At 36.3% G+C, this 17,773-nt stretch overlaps 1 protein-coding gene across 1 annotated transcript in view; it reads right to left on the reverse strand.

Moving 5' to 3' along the window:
• Positions 1–5,158: 5,158 nt before the first annotated feature.
• Positions 5,159–17,773, reverse strand: part of EIF2A (eukaryotic translation initiation factor 2A) — a 41,836-nt gene continuing 29,221 nt past the window's right edge. The window contains exons 11-14 of the mRNA XM_061418972.1: positions 16,076–16,189; positions 9,870–9,998; positions 9,124–9,189; positions 5,159–5,982 (exon numbers count right to left, since the gene is read on the reverse strand). Coding sequence (XP_061274956.1) covers positions 5,917–5,982; positions 9,124–9,189; positions 9,870–9,998; positions 16,076–16,189 — 375 coding nt within the window. The 3' untranslated portion in view covers positions 5,159–5,916. The remainder of the gene's footprint in view (positions 5,983–9,123; positions 9,190–9,869; positions 9,999–16,075; positions 16,190–17,773) is intronic.

Genomic DNA, 17,773 nt, shown 5'->3' on the forward strand with positions numbered 1-17,773 from the left:
GAGTCCCTTGGACTGCAAGGACATCCAACCAGTCCATCCTAAAAGAAATCAGTCCTGAATATTCATTGGAAGGACTAATGCTGAAGCTGAAAACTCCAATACTTTGGTCACCTAATGCAAAAAACTGACTCATTTGAAAAGACCCTGATGCTGGGAAAGATTGAAGGTGGGAGAAGCAGATGACAGAGGATGAGATGGTTGGATGGCATCACTGACTCAATGGACATGAGTTGGAGTAAACTCTGGGAGTTGGTGATGAACAAGGAGGCCTGGCATGCTGCAGTCTTTGGGGTCACAGAGTCAGACACGACTGAGCAACTGAAGCGAACTGATACAGACTGAATGTTTGTGTCCTTTCAAAATTCATACGTTGAACCTAGTTCCCAGCATCATGGTGTTTGGAAGTGAGGACTCGGCATAGCCCTCATAAAGGGGTCTAGCAGCCTCATAAAAGCAGCCCCTAGAGCTCCCTTACACCTTCCACCATGTGAGGACACAGTAAGAAGACAGAACGAGGAAGCAGACTCTCACCCACTTCCACATTTGTCAGAAAGAAATTTTGGTTATTTATAACCAACCCAGACGATGATATTTTGTTATAGTAGCCACACCTGGCCACATCTTTTGGCAGGAATCTTCAAGTATATTTTACTTCAATTCAATGTCAATCTTAAAACTTCTAAATACACTGTATTTCCTTTGTAACCTGCACTTTACACTGTAAACAACTGATCTATGTAGCTTAAAAAAAAAAAGCATGAAAGTTATTCCTTCTAAATCTGATTTGATTCTATTACTTTTGGAGCCAAAGATGACCTGCAGAGTTAGGCACTTGGTGTTTGCTTATTCTATTATTCCTCCTGCCTTTCAGAAATTTAAAAAGAAAAACAAAAAAACACTTAACTTTGGCAAGATTGGAACAGCAAGGCAGTCACAGTAGTTTGTCATTTTAGTACTTATAAACTCATACTTTTCCCCTGCTCTGGACATTAATATATTATTTTCAGAAGTGGATGAACCCAAGAACTGCTTTGAAACCTCATTTTAATAAAAAATTTTAATATTCCTAGTTATCTTTTCTCATATTTCACTAACTTAAAGAAATACACTACAAAACTGATCACCAGTTAAACTGAGTATCCAAAGACCTAATTTAATTTTTTGAGACACTCAACTTGGGGCTTCCCTGGTGGTCCAGGGGTTAAGAACTTGCCTTGCAATGAAGGGTATGCCGGTTTGATTCCTGGTCTCGGAAGATCCCACATGCCAAGGGGCAACCAAGCCCATGTGCCACAACCACTGAGCCTAAGCTCTGGAATCCATGTGCCGCAACTACTGAAGCCCGCCTGCCCAGAGCCCATGCTCTGCAACAAGAGAAGCCATTGCAACAAGCCTAAGCACTGTAACTGGAGTAGCCCCTGTTCATAACTAGAGAAAGCCTGTGCCCAGCAATGAAGACCCAGTGCAGCAAACCTATTTAAAGAAAAAAAAAAAAAAAGACACCCAAGTTAATCCCAGAATAAACATCTATACTTTAAAGCACGTGTATATGTGTATTTAACTGACATTTTATAACCTAAATGTACATTGGTGTGAGCTGGTTAAACTGTCTTACCTCCAAAGAATGTGGTCATTATAAAGGTATACGTATAAATTTTAAAAGGGCAATGTCCTGATATGAAATGACTTCCAAAATATGTTAAGGGAAAAAATACAGAACTCTGTGTGTGTATATATATATTTATTTATTTTGAAGGAAGTGTATGTACACTTGAATATAAATATGCAAAGTATCTTTAGAAAGATACCTAAGGAACTGGTAATCACTATATTTAGAACAGAAGTACCTTTCATTGTATGGCCTTTGTTCTGCTTGAATTAAAAAAAAAATCCTGTGCATGCTTTTCCCACTTAAAATTTTAAAAGTATTTTACATGTTACTATATAGGACATGCTTATAAATCAGTAAGATGAAAGCTAAATACTCAAATAGGGAAATGGGCCAATGAAAAGCAATTCACTAAAAAAAAATAAACCACCATCAAATGTGGAAAAATACATAACCCATTACTAATAAAAAGAAGTAACAAAAGCAAAAAGTATCATTTCTCCTCTCTTGATTTGGTAAAAATTCAAAAGCCTTATAGATCTGATAAGAATATGGGAAACTTTCATTGGTAGAAGTTAAACTTTTAAAGAAGGCAATTTGGCAGTATCCATAAAAACTGAAATGTGCACAGTCCAGCAGTCATGCTTATACAATCTATAATTACACTAAATCAAGTGTAGAAGGATATATTACCTCAGGATACAGAGGCAGTATTATCATAGTGACCTAGAGCACAAGGACTGTCATCAGACTGCCTGGGTTTAAATCCCACATCCTAGCTTGGTGATATTGGCAAATTTCTTAATTCTACAGCCATAGGGTCATATACCAGAGAAGGCAATGGCAACCCACTCCAGTACTCTTGCCTGGAAAATCCCATGGACCAAGGAGCCTGAAGGCTGCAGTCCATGGGGTCGCTATGAGTTGGACACGACTGAGTGACTTCACTTTCACTTTTCACTTTCATGCATTGGAGAAGGAAATGGCAACCCACTCCAGTGTTCTTGCCTGGAGAATCCCAGGGATGGGGGAGCCTGGTGGGCTGCCGTCTATGGGGTTGCACAGAGTCAGACATGACTGAAGCGACTTAGCAGCAGCAGGGTCATATACATTACAGAAAGATCATGTAGGTATCCATTAATAATAAAAATAATTACATGTGAATCAGTATGTGAAGTAGGAGTCAAACTCATTTTTTAAATATTAGATAACAGACCAGGATAAAGATGGAATCCCAATTTAATAGGCATTTATAAGAGAATACAGCAGATTTTCCATATTTACTTGCTAAAATTTCCTAGGGGAAAAAAAATGAGAAGCATTTTTGCAAACATTTATCTTACTCTCATGCTGCCTCAGTTATTAGGTGCCATATTCCAAAGAGCAAATGAATTGCACATAATACCTATAACATTGAGTCCTTACCTTAGATACTATGGTGTATAGAAGTCATAAAATCGAACTGGAAGACAATTTTCTAGTTTGAAGCCTAGTCTCAGTTGGTTATGATTTTAAAATTGTACAAAATTATATTTTCCTTTATGTATAAAAAATTACACATTACAGATAAAGTTCCTTTTGACCACCCTCCACTCTAGTAGTCAATGTCATCAATTTAGTGCATATCCTTAGCAAACCTTTTTCTGTTAGTTTACATACTTAAATGTAACCATCAAAAAATGTATTGTTTTGAAAAATTTTGTTATTATTTGGCAACATACGTAAGTATGTCTTGACATTGTAGCTCTATTTCTTTTCTAAGAGAATTCTTTTTTTTGGCTATAAAAGTTGAGTTTTGCTCCTTTTTCTCCTCCCTCTCTGGGAAACTTGTGTAACTAAAGAGCCTTTGTGCTACTGAAGGACTTCCCCACAAGCTTATGTTCTTCACAGATGCTTATGGTAAATGCCAAATAATTTTTTCCCCCCAGCCATGCTGTGCAGCATGTGGGATCTTAGTTACCCTACAAGGGAACAAACCCATGTCCCCTGCATTGAAATGCAGTTTTAACTACTGGATTGCCAGGAAAAGTCCTCCAAATACATTTCTGAGAGGATTAATAAAAAAATTTTATGAGAATCCAGGAATTACATTTTTTCCTTTATAATGAATACACAACAGCATATTTAAAATTTCAAGCACACTTTCATCACTTTACACACTTTTCTATAACTGCCAGAAGATAATATATTTAAAATAAAAATAAAATATGTAGTCCAAAAACATCTCAGTGATTTTTACATTGATATGTGCTCAGAAATAAACATGATGCTAGTGTTAAAAGAAACCACCTGCCAATGCAGGAGACATAAGAGACTCGGGTTTGATCCCTGGGTTGGGAAGATCCCCTGGAAAAGGTCAAGGGAACTACTCCAGTATATTGCCTGGAGAATTGCATGGATAGAGGAGCCTAACGAGCTACTGTCCATAGGGTCGCAAACAGTCGGATACGAATGAAGCAATTTAGCACGCAGAAATAAAACATTTCTTTGGAAAAAATTAAATAGATTGATTACAGAAATAAAGACAATCTAAAAACCGAGTCCAAACAATCTAATTTTAATAGGAACAGTCACCTTAGAGCAATTAAAAAGCATCTGACTAAAGCAAAAGGTTCAATGGTAATACTTCTAAGATGAACATTTCATTAAAAAAAATTTGGGGGGGGCCACATGGCATGCAGGATCTTAGTTCCCTGACCAGAGATCGAATACGTACCCTCTACAGTTGAAGTACGGAATCCTAACCACTGAATCACCAGGAAATTCCCATAGATTGATTGATAAAATTTATTGATTACTGATTTATTCACTGTCATGCCACATAGTGTGTGGGATCTTAGTCTGCCAACTAGGGATTGAACTCAGGCCCTCGGCAGTGAGAACACAGAGTCCTAATCACTGGAACACCAGGGAATTCCCTTAAGATGAACATTTTTAAAATGATTAATATACTTGCTGTAAACTGTATAAATTGGTAATTAAAAAATTTAAAATTAAGAAAACTGTCAGGCTGCTTGGTCAAAAAACATTATACTGGCTTAAGGTGAATTACCTAACATTTTATTAGAAAATTACATTGTTTTTCAATATATTACTTTAAAAAAGCTTATGTTTTTACTATCAAAAATGAATTAATGTTGAAAGAAATTATATGTACACGAGTGTGTATATGTCCACATTCACTCTGCACATAAAACATTTAAAATACCACTCAAGGGACTTTGACAACGGTCCAGTGGTTAAGACTCTGTGCTTCCACTGCAAAAAAAAAAAAAAAACAACCCAAAACACTACAACTTTAATTCATTAGATCTGTACCAAATCTTATTTGTAGCTTTGGGACATCAGGAAGCTCAGTTACCTGTATATCTCTCTCAGAGTATTCCTAGATTCTTTTCTTTTACTTAGCTTAAATATTAGCTCTGGATAATTAAAACCTGTATCAATGTAAATGTAATAAAAATAACTTCAAATGTAAATCAGATTAAAAAAAAGTAGCTGTAACAGACTCCAAAACCAAATATAAATCAGTTTTGATAGCTAAATGTCTTGGGTTACCAGTACATCTTTTATTCATCATATAAGTGAACAACTTTTATTCATCATATAAGTGAACAACCACAACAATCAAGACAACTACAGCAAAATAATCATAGTTCACATTTAGAAAATATTACCTTATCATTAAATGGCCAGGTTTATTATCTGAAATATCACGTTTTATTATTTTCTTTTTTTAAAGTTGATATTTTAAAACTAATCAGAAAAACTTTACTTCAAATACTACCAATAATATAAACAATTTAATATATTTAGTACAACCTGATTTTAAGGCTTTTCTTTAATGTTCAACCATATAATCTTTTAGGATCAAGATAGTTATGTTATATATTCAAAGGAAAAATTTCCCAAACTTGTCTTTGTAAATTAATAAAGAAATTGTTAATTGAAGAACTTAGAGTCAACAAAGGCTAAAATTAAAATATTTTTATTCATTTATATGGTAAATACTGTCTCCTACTAAAAAACAATGACATTAGTCTTTCAATCTGTCAAGCTTAGCTAAACAGAAAATCATATGTCTATTTTTGATATCATATGTTGACATGATACAGAATGCAGGATGTAAAAATCAATTTAACAGACATATTAAGTAATCGTATAGATATGTAGAATCTTAGATAAATGATCAAAATTATAAGTGAACGTTAAATGTGGGCACATGGATATATCTATGTACACTGATGGGTTTAACAGAAAATACGTTTGCAATGATTTCTGGTAACCAGCTTGCTTTCTGTGAATCTTTAAATACCCAGTTCCAAATCTTCCAGCTCTTGGAGAAGGGCTTTCTCTTTCTGAATTTTCTCCAACTAGAAAAGTTTAAAACAATAAAGTTATTAAACAGGAAATGAAATAATTATTAGATCAATAGGCACATAGCGAAAGAGAAAAAATTTAGAGAAAGAATATACCTGAGACTTTACCAGATTTTTTGGTCACCACAGATTTAAAAAACACAGATTAGAGACAAGGTCTAATTTGTTGTTTGATATGAATAAGGTACTTGGGGGCAATCTCAAAAATGACAGAATGATCTCTGTTCATTTCCAAGGAAAACCATTCAATATCACAGTAACCCAGATCTATGCTCCAACCACTAATGCTAAAGAAGCTGGAACGGTTTCTATGATGACCTATAAGACATTCTAGAACTAACAGCAAAAAAAGATGTCTCTTTCATCATAGGGGACTGGAATGCAAAAGTAGGAAGTCAAGAGATACCTGGAGTAACAGACAACTTTGGCCTTGGAGTACAGAATGAAGCAGGGCAAAGGCTAATAGAGTTGCCAAGAGAACGCACTGGTCATAGCAAACATCCTCTTCCAACAACACAAGAAATGACTCTACACGTGGATATCATCAGATGGTCAATCAGACAGAAATCAGACCGATTCTGTTCTTTGCAGCTGGAGAAGCTCTCTACAGTCAGCAAAAACAAGACTGGGAGCTGACAGTGGCTCAGATCATGAATTCCTTATTGCCAAATTCAGACTTAAATTGAAGAAAAGTAGGGAAAACCACTAGATCATTTGGGCATGACCTAAATCAAATCCCTTACGATTATACAATGGAAGTGACAGATTCAAGGGATTAGATCTGATAGAGTGCCTGAAGAACTATGGACAGAGGTTTGTGACATTGTATAGGAGGCAGTGATCAAGGCCATCCCCAAGAAAAAGAAATGTAAACAGGCAAAATGGTTGTCTAAGGAGGCCTTACAAATAGCTGAAAAAGAAGAGAAGCAAAAGGCAAAGGAGAAAAGGAAAGATACATGCATCTTAATGCAGAATTCCAAAGAATAGCAAGGAGACATAAGAAAGTCCTCCTCAGTAATCAATGAAAAGAAATAGAGGAAAACAATAGAATGGGAAAGACTAGAGATCTCTTCAAGAAAATTATGAGATACAAAGGAACTTTTCATGCAAAGATGGGCACAATAAAGGACAGAAACGGTATGGACCTAAAAGCAGAAGATATTAAGAAGAGGTGGCAAGTATACACAGAAGAACTATACAAAAAAGATCTTAATGACCCAGAAAATCACAATGGTGTGATCACTCACCTAGAACCAGACATTCTGGAATGCAAAGTCAAGTGGTCCTTAGGAAGCATCACATGAAAAAAGCTTGTGGAGGTGATGGAATTCCAGTTGAGCTATTTCAAATCCTGAAAGATGATGCTGTGAATGTACTACACTCGTTATGCCAGCAAATTTGGAAACCTCAACAGTGGCCACAGGACTGGGAAAAGGTCAGTTTTCACTCTAATCCCAAAGAAAGGCAATACCAAAGAACGCTCAAACTACCACACAATTGCACTCATCTCACATGCTAGTAAAGTAATGCTCAAAATTCTCCAAGCCAGGCTTCAACAGTATGTGAACCTTGAAGTTCCAGACGTGCAGGCTGGATTTAGAAAAGGCAGAGGAACCAGAGATCAAACTTGCAGCATCCACTGCATCATAGAAAAAGCAAGAGAATTCCAGAAAAAAATCTACTGCTGCTTCATTGACTACACTAAAGCTTTTGACTGTATGGATCACAACAAACTGTGGAAAATTCTGAAGGAGATGGGAATACCAGACCACCTGACCTGCCTCCTGAGAAATCTGTACGCAGGTCAAGCCAACAGTTAGAACCCAACATGGAACAACAGACTGGTTCCACATTTGGAAACGAATACATCAAGGCTGTATATTGTCACCCTGTTATTTAACTTCTATGCAGAGTACATCATGCGAAATGCCAGACTGGATGAAGCACAAGTTGGAATCAGGAGTGCCAGGAGAAATATCAGTAACCTCAGATATGCAGATGACACCATCCTTATGGCACAAAGTGAAGAGAAGCTAAAAAGCCTCTTGATGAAAGTGAAAGAGGAAAGTGAAAAAGCTGGCTTAAAACTCAACATTCAAAAGACGAAGATCATGGCATCCAGTCCCATCACTTCATGGCAAATAGATAGGGAAATAATGGAAACGGTGAGAGACTTTATTTTTGGGGGCTCCAAAATCACTGCAGATGGTGAGTGCAGCCATGAAATTAAAAGATGCTTGCTCCATGGAAGAAAAGCTATGACCAACTTAGCATATTAAAAAGCAGAGACACTACCAACAAAGGTCCTTGTCAAAGCTATGGTTTTTCCAGTAGTCACGTATGGATGTGAGAGTTGGACTGTCAAGAAAGCTGAGTGCCGAAGAATTGATGCTTTCTATCTAACTGTGGTGTTGGAGAAGACTCTTGAGAATCCCTTGGACTGCAAGGAGATCAAACCAGACAATCCTAAATGAAACCAGTCCTGAATACTGACTGGAAGGACATGCTGAACTTGAAGCTCCAATACTATGGCTATCTGATGTGAAGAACTGACTCACTTGAAAGACCCTGATGCTGGGAAAGACTGAAGGAAGGAGAAGGGGACAAGAGAAGATGAGATGGATGGATAGCATCACTGACTCAATGGACATGAGTTTGAGCAAGCTCTAGGAGTTGGTGATGGTGATGGACAGGGAAGCCTTGTGTGCTGCAGTCCATGGGGTCATAAAGAGTCGGACACAACTGAGCGACTGAACTGATGAATTAAGGAGACAAAAGACAGAGCTGTCTTACTGCATTCTCTAAGTCTAATAAATCTTCCATTCTACACTTGGGCTTCAAAGTGTGGAGGACAGGAGGAAGGAAAAGGGGAAACAGGACAGTGTGACCTGAGATACAGAAAAGAAGAGAATTTTCTATTTGTCTAACATAATAAGCAGCAGCTACAGCATTAGTATGTCTCACAGGAAATAGGGACTCCCTCATTCACCATGATCCACGTATTCCCCTATCCTTGCGTATTTCAAAAGAAGTTTTAAAATCTATATACTCTTTAATCTGATTAAATAGTTGCTTGTAATAAAAAGGGGAAGGGTGGTAGTAACTATGAGCCCAAATGAAAAATGCAGAAAAGACCTGATTTTTTTCTAGCTGTTTTCCAGCTGCTGCTTGTTCTTTCAGCTGTTCAATTGCTCTCAGTTTCTGTAAACACCAAACAGGAGTCAAAAGGAAGAAAGAATAAGTAATTCAGAATGCACAAACTACTTTCAAAATTAAACATAAAACTGTGTACATTAAGAACATGAAATTTGGTATTTTTCAAAAATTTAATATTACTATATATGTACATCTATGTATATGTACATGTATGTAAATATATGTCTAATTTCACCATTTATTTCAGTACCTCATGGTACTTGGACCACATCTTTAGCTTTAAGAGAAACTCAGTAATGTGGCCTGGGAAGCGCTCTAGAAACCTGATTTTACCTCCAAGGCCACCATCACACAGTGGTTGCAATTTGACAATTAATAAACTTCCTTTTGTGCCTCTTTCTTCATCTTTAAAAATGGGATGAATATCTGTCCTACCTGTCTCACAAGGGTATAATGAAGCAGTGAGTATAAAAATGTTCAAATGTCCATTATTTCTTATTACTCTAAAAATCAATAATAAAGAACTAATATCCCTTAGACATCTGTGAATAAAACTAAAATCAGTACCATTCCTAAGTTACAGTATTTCATGGTGAGAAAGCAACAACAAGGATTGCTACAAACCTCTCAGATGCCTGTCTTTAGGCATCTAAACACTATTTCCTTTATATAATTCTCATGTGTTCTTTCAATAAACACATGTGCTTTTCACTGAAGCCTCCCACCTTCTTTAGGTTCTTGATTTTTCTGTCTGTCTCAGGGTCCCCGGAAGTTGACTGAGAAATAGTACTTCGTGGTGTGCTTTGCTGGGCAGGAGCGGGCGGCATATCTGGACTCTTGTCAATTCTCGCTTCCTGCAGGAAATATTTTCAAGAATTCAGTTTTCAAAAATGAAATCACTTTAGTATTTCAACAAATAGAGCCTTTTAGAAAACAAAATATGATTTAGAAAACATAGCCTTTTACACACTTTATATAAAGAAAGCAACTGAACTGCTGGCCTCAAGTATGTTATATCGTCCCATAATAGATATAATGAAGCTTAAAAAAATATTTCAGTACAAGAGATATCCAAAAGGCTAGATCTGTAACTTAAAGTAACATAATAATAAAATAAAAAATAGCATATTGGGGAATTCCATGGTGGCCTAGTGGTTTTAGGTTCCTGTGCTTCTACTGCAGGGCACACAGGTTCAACCCCTGATCCAGTAACTAAAGATCCCTCAAGACACGTGATGCAGCCAAAAAAAAAAAAAAAGGATTTTAGTAATATTAGCAAAATGTAATAAAAATGTTATTAATGTAAAATATAATTAGTTATATAATAACAAATGGAAAGAAATGAAATGACCTTAGTAAAAGAGGAGATTACTGTTTCAGCCAATAAACATTCTAGATTTTTGGTTATTTGGGGATGTGCCATTATATGGATGATTTGGAAATGTGAGAGGGTTTATCTAACTAAGGCATGTGTGTGAAGTTTCACTCTTGGATATCCTCCAAAACTATGAGTATATAAACTCAAGTACATATAACAGATGATGTTACAGGGTAAGTCCCATAGAGATTTATTTACAATCAGATCAATTCAGCTCGGCAATACTGTGCCATGGAAAACTTTTTAAGTAGGGCTTCTACTTCTTCCTTACAGAGTTCCCAGTAGAATACACAGATTCTGCAAGACTCTAGAATCTCTTAGAGTTCTGGGTGGAATACTCCAAACTCCCAAAGCATCCTAGGGGAACATGGGACAGGGTATCTATCACTTGTAGATCTCCAAATCTAAAAATGTCTGCCGGAGAGTTTTTAGACAGTGCAGAATTCGAGCATTTTTTTCTTTTTTAGAGTCATGTTGGTTCTAATTCGTACACTACAATCCACAAATGTTAATTCCTAACCTTCTATGTGAAAATATTACTGAGCATTTAAGAGTATTTAGAAAGAAATTATTTAGTTTTGACTCTTAAGGAGCCTATAAGTTCTGATAATATGGTGTAGTTTAGTATTTTTCATAATAAAAAAGGAGAGGAGTGGATAAAAGGAGAAGAGACATACTTTGCCTACCAAAATTTACTTTTGAAATCTCATAAAAAAAAACTTTTTAAAATTATTTATTTTTATTTATTTTTGGGCTGTACTGGGTCAAATCATACTGGGTCCGATCTTCACCGCAGCATGCAGAATCGTTTAGGTGTGGCATGTGGGATCTAGTCCCCTGACCAGCAATCGAACTCGGGTCCTTTGCACTGGAAACGCAGTCTTAGCCACTGGATCACCAGGGAAGTCCCCTCAATTTTTTCAATTTAGTTGTTTGGGGGAATATCCTGGCAGTCCACTTTCACAGCTGAGAGCCTGGGTTCCATCCTTGGTGGCAGAACTAAGAGCCTGTAAGCTGGGTGGCATGTCCAAAAAAACAAAAATGTAGTTGTTTGTAATCAGGTGAGAATACTAATTTTCTAGGAAGATTCAGTTCAGTTCAGTCGCTCAGTCATGTCCAACTCTTTGCGACCCCATGAACTAGAGCACACCAGGCCTCCCTGTCCATCACCAACTCCTGGAGTTCACTCAAACTCACGTCCATCGAGTCAGTGATGCCATCCAGCCATCTCATCCTCTGTCATCCCCTTCTCCTCCTGCCCCCAATCCCTCCCAGCATCAGGGTCTTTTCCAATAAGTCAACTCTTCGCATGAGGTGGCCAAAGTACTGGAGTTTCAGCTTTAGCATCAGTCCTTCCAAAGAACACCCGGGACTGATCTCCTTTAGAATGGACTGGTCGGATCTCCCTGCAGTCCAAGGGACTCTCAAGAGTCTTCTCCAACACCACAGTTCAAAAGCATCAATTCTTCGGCGCTCATCTTTTTTCACAGTCCAACTCTCACATCCATGCATGACTACTGGAAAAACCATAGCCTTGACTAGACGGACCTCTATTGGCAAAGTAATGCCTCTGCTTTTGAATATGCTATCTAGGTTGGTCATAACTTTCCTTCCAAGGAGTAAGCATGTTTTAATTTCATGGCTGCAATCACCATCTGCAGTGATTTTGGAGCCCCCAAAAATAAAGTCTGACACTGTTTCCACTGTTTCCCCCTCTATTTCCCATGAAGTGATGGGATCGGATGCCATGATCTTCATTTTCTGAATGTTGAGTTTTAAGCCAACTTTTTCACTCTCCTCTTTCACTTTCATCAAGAGGTCTTTTAGTTCCTCTTCACTTTCTACCATAAGGGTGGTGTCATCTGCGTATCTGAGGTTATTGATATTTTTCCCGGCAATCTTGATTCCAGCTTGTGTTTCTTCCAGCCCAGCGTTTCTCATGATGTACTCTGCATAGAAGTTAAATAAACAGGGTGACAATATACAGCCTTGACATACTCCTCTTCCAATTTGGAACCAGTCTGTTGTTCCATGTCCAGTTCTAACTGTTGCTTCCTGACCTACATACAGGTTTCTCAAGAGGCAGGTCAGGTGGTCTGGTATTCCCATCTCTTTCAGAATTTTCCACAATTTATTGTGATCCACACAGTCAAAGGCTTTGGCCTAGTCAATAAAGCAGAAATAGATGTTTTTCTGGAACTCTCTTGCTTTTTCCATGATCCAGCAGATGTTGGCAATTTGATCTCTGGTTCCTCTGCCTTATCTAAAACCAGCTTGAACATCTGGAAGTTTATGGTTCATGTATTGCTGAAGCCTGGCTTGGAGAATTTTGAGCATTACTTTACTAGCATGTGAGATGAGTGCAACTGTGCGGTAGTTTGAGCATTCTTTGGCATTGCCTTTCTTTGGGATTGGAATGAAAACTGACCTTTTCCAGTCCTGTGGCCACTGCTGAGTTGTCCAAATTTGCTGGCATATTGAGTGCAGCACTTTCACAGCATTATCTTTCAGGATTTGAAATAGCTCAACTGGAATTCCATCACCTCCACTAGCTTTGTTTGTAGTGATGCTTTCTAAGGCCCACTTGACTTCACATTGTCTGGCTCTAGGTGAGGGATCACACCATTGTGATTATCTGGGTCGTGAAGATCTTTTTGTACAGTTCTTCTGTGTATTCTTGCCACCTCTTCTTAATATCTTCTGCTTCTGTTAGGTCCATATCATTTCTGTCCTTTATCGAGCCCATCTTTGCATGAAATGGTCCCTTGGTATCTCTAATTTTCTTGAAGATTAATATCATGTAAAAAATTATTAAAGTTAAGTGAAATATGACACAATTTCTCCGTATTTTAAAAAACAAAGAGTAAGTCAAAATGTCTATGTTACTGTATTTAAATTCTGGTCACTCTCTGGAAAGGCTATGCATATGATAAGATGAAACTCTTTGTTTCACTTATTTTTGATAAAGATGATAAGTTCATAGAATCACCATAAATTTATAAAAGTACTTGGTTAGATTATATACATCTGACTCCTTTCTGGTTCCTTAATTCACAGTCAGGCATAAGAAAGATGGTCTGGTTAAGGTGAGGTCCTATCATAGATTGTTTACCTTCATTCTACCTCACAATCATAACTTTTACTAACTTCAACCAGTTGTTTGAAAAAAAATAATAATGCTTTGCATATTGATAGAATTATCTTGAAAGTAGAAAACATTTTGCTCTCACTGAGAAAACATGCAAAAAGCAACTCTACAATGATGGGTTAGTAGTATCACCTTTAGTAAATAACATGTGTCGGTGATTATATGGCTGTATGCAGTGGGGTGTGGGAGAATGTTTCTGTAATTATTACGTTTTACAGTAAAAGCACGCATTGTTTTTTCAAAAGAGCCACAGGACTATCATTAAGAAAGTCACTATTTTAATATTAGTTTTTCTAAATTAGAAAACTGAGTCTATAACCCTCTTCCCAAAATTTCATGTACTCAAGAATCAGAAAAACACACAAAATAAACGACTAATATTTTATTACAAAGGGAATTTACTTAGCTCAGTACCAGCAATGGTCATATTAAAAGTATCTTTTGATAAAGAGGAAGAAATATCACATAAAAATAGGATTCTGTGTTGAAAAGATTTCTGAAGACCCTTAAATCTCAATTAGAAGGAATCTTATACAGTCATTGTAAAAAACAGGATGGCAGTTCCTCAAGAAATTAAAAAATAGAGCTACCATATGATCCAGCAATCTCTCTTCTGGGTATACATCCAAAGGAAACAAAATCATTATCCCAAAGATGTATCTGTACTCCCAGGTTTGTTGCAATATTATTTATAATAGCCAGGGTATGGAAACAAGCCAAGAGTCCATCAACAAAAGAATGAATATAGAAAATGTAATATATAAACATCAAACATATATAGAGTAGAATAGTATCCAGCCATAAAAAAATAAATAAAAAGGAAATCCTACCATTTGCAACAACATGTATGAACCTGGAGGACATTATGCTAAGTGCAAAAAGCCAGAAAGAGAAAGATAAACAGTTAAATACTGCACGACTTATAAGTGGAATCTAAAAAAGAGAGAAGTCAAAATCACATAAATAGAGAGTAGAAATGGTGGCTGTCGGGAGCTAGAGGAAATGGGGAATGGGAGAAATGGGAAGGGGCTAGTGAAAGGGTACAAACTTTCAGTTATAGGATGAATAAGGTTTGAGGATATCATGTAGAATACGGTGACTACAGTTGATAATATTTTATTATACTGAACACAGTGATTGAAATTTGTTAAGAAAGCAGAATTTAAATGCTCCATCCCTCAGAATATATGTGTTATATATGTGTTAATTAACTTGACTGCAGGAACCCTATTACCATGTATACCTATATCATATCATCATATTGGACACTTTAAGATTTTTATTTGTCAATTACACCTATAATCATTAGCTGGAAAACCAATGACAACAAAAAAGGAATCTTAGCTACTAGTCTGTAACATCAGGCACCAGCAGAGGTCCCTACCCACTCTGATGAGAGGCTAAGTCCTGCTTTTACATAAGTCTAATACGTGGACTAGATTATTTTACTTGTAATCACCAAAGCCTGGGTTATTTACAGATATTTCTGGAGATAAAAATATATCAAATCATTATCATTGGTGTGTACAAAAGAACACGCCAATATTTTAAGCCCAGATTTTAGCAGAATATGGTTACACAATGAAATTGTACTGGAGAAGGAAATGGCAACCACTCCAGTATTTTTGCCTGGAGAATCCCAAGGACAGAAGAGCCTGGCAGGCTACAGTCCCTGGGGTCACAAAGAGTTGGACACGACTGAGTGACTGAAGATGAAAGAAATTCTGTACCTTAAAATAGTAACTGTCTACCAAAACACCCAAGTAACCTAGAACTGTCAAAATCTAAGCATTAATAGGCAAGACCAAATTGTCTGAACCTCAAAAATGTGATTACCACGACTTTACTAACCACATGTTTCTAGCAGCTGGTCTCACTACCACCATAAGCCACAAGCCATCACTATTTACTTGTCAATTGTTGTTTTTCAACTACGAAGTATATAAAAAAATTCTTTTAGAACAATTTCACTGTTTGGATACTTCTGGTATTTAGATTTCTAGTTGAACAATTTCCTGTAGCAATCTACTGAGTGACAAAATGGCTTTATAATCATGTAATTTCTGGTCTCTCCTAAACACATGGTTTAAGAAAGCAAACTATACTACGTCACCCAGGCTCCTCCAAAACAGTCTGCTGCAAGTAACACACTACATAATCCCACCAGGGTTTCAGGTCTTAAGGTCAGTCCCAGTTCCCTCAGTCCCACGTTACACATACAGGACTACTGAGAAATTCATAGGTAAACACAAAAGAGACATTTTGGCTACTTATGTCTAACTCCAACTACATTTTATAATCTAACAATCAAGTTTTTAGGACTACAATTCTTTAAACTTTAAGGCATAGAGCTAATTTAACTGGTTTGGTCTGTTTTGGTTTGAAAAGATAAGTGTCCCAAGTACCTGCTTTGCAGCTTTCTTAGCCTCATGCTTCCTTTGATTTTTAAGGGCTGTTTTTGATAATGGCTTCTCATTTCCTGGTTGTGGTTTCATATTCTGAGGTGGTTCTTCTTCGTGCTATGGAAAATACAAATAAATGATTCTGAAATGGAGTCCATGTTTTTAAAAACATATACAACAAATTATACAATTTTGCTAGTACATGACAAATTTATTTTATCAAATTTATCTTAAGTTCACTGACAAAGAATATTTCAAAACTCTCGTGGCAGGTTTACTTCAATGGTCAGGATGGATTTAATAAAGATCTTCCTATTAGTTGATATATGATATCTTTCAATTATATAAGAGCCAGCAAAATTCACTTTATTTTTATTTAAACAATGGCATTTTTCCTAGTACTACCACTGACACATGATTTTTATAAAATTAGATACTAACAATAGCTTCTTCTGTGGTCCTTTTGGATCTGACTACTGCCAAAAGAAATTCAGTTGCCTCAATTATTTCCTTTGCACAAATAGTCAATTGATACATCTTTACTTGCAAAATCAGAGATTAGAAGATAAATGGAAAAAAAAACCGACAGTAAGAAAACAAATTGAATAGGAAGGAGTAAATAAATTACATAATTATAAATCCAGCTAACATAATGAAGAAGTCTTTAAAAAACTAAGCAACTTGTCAGACTGTACAATGAAAACAAGCAAATTTTCATCATCAGGTATTTCTATAATTATTAACTACATTCAATAAGAGGGTGAATTACAGGTAGGATCAAGAAGGATTTAATGTAAAACATGATGACTATACTTGATAACACTGTATTGCATAACTGTACAGCTCAAATTCCTTGAGAGCAAAATTCAAATGTTCTCAATAAATAAATAAATAAGGTGATGGATGTGTTAATCCCCAGGTGAGAGGAAACCTTTTCAATGTATATCAAATCACCATGATGTACCCTCTAAATATCTTACAATTTTATAGGTAAATTATGTTCCAATGAAGCTGGGGGGAAAAAAAGGAACACCAGAGTAATTTCAGGCAACATGTAGTATAAATAACAGTACTCAACTTCTTATCAGATTTATCTACTTATTGATTTCTCTCAACTTTGCTATAATCTGAATGCTGTCTCTTAAACTATCCATACTCAGCACATCAAAAGGACCAGATCTCCATGAAGTTTTCTGAGTACTAGATCTCAGAGCTGTGTTGTACTTAACAAGTGCCATAATCAAATGGGCAGGGATCAAACATTTAAGATACAGAGTAACAGCAAAAAATCATAAGGTGATTTTTATCTTAGCAGCTGCACTAACTATAGAAAGCATCAAAGTTCTATGTGTGAATATACCCTACTTGAAGTAACTGAATATATGAGAATCCATATTTGTAGAAGAGACAAATTTGCAGAGCAAGCCTTTCACTTTTTTTTATATCCACTGCTCATAATGATAGTTAAGATATACTAATATTTATTGAACATTTGTGTTATACATCAACATTCTTTCAATTGTGAGCTCTTCTATATAGTATCTTGCTTTAGTTGAAAAGTTTCACTCATGAGAACTTCAAAAACAGACAAAGCAATTAAGAAAGATGCAATAAGAAAGGATGAAGTCTCTTCCACTCTATAACCATCATGTAGCCACTGACAGACTTTTATTTTAGATGAAAAAAATCCACACAGTTATT

This window comes from Bos javanicus, chromosome 1 (assembly GCF_032452875.1).
Source record: "Bos javanicus breed banteng chromosome 1, ARS-OSU_banteng_1.0, whole genome shotgun sequence".
Classification (NCBI taxonomy): domain Eukaryota; kingdom Metazoa; phylum Chordata; class Mammalia; order Artiodactyla; family Bovidae; genus Bos; species Bos javanicus.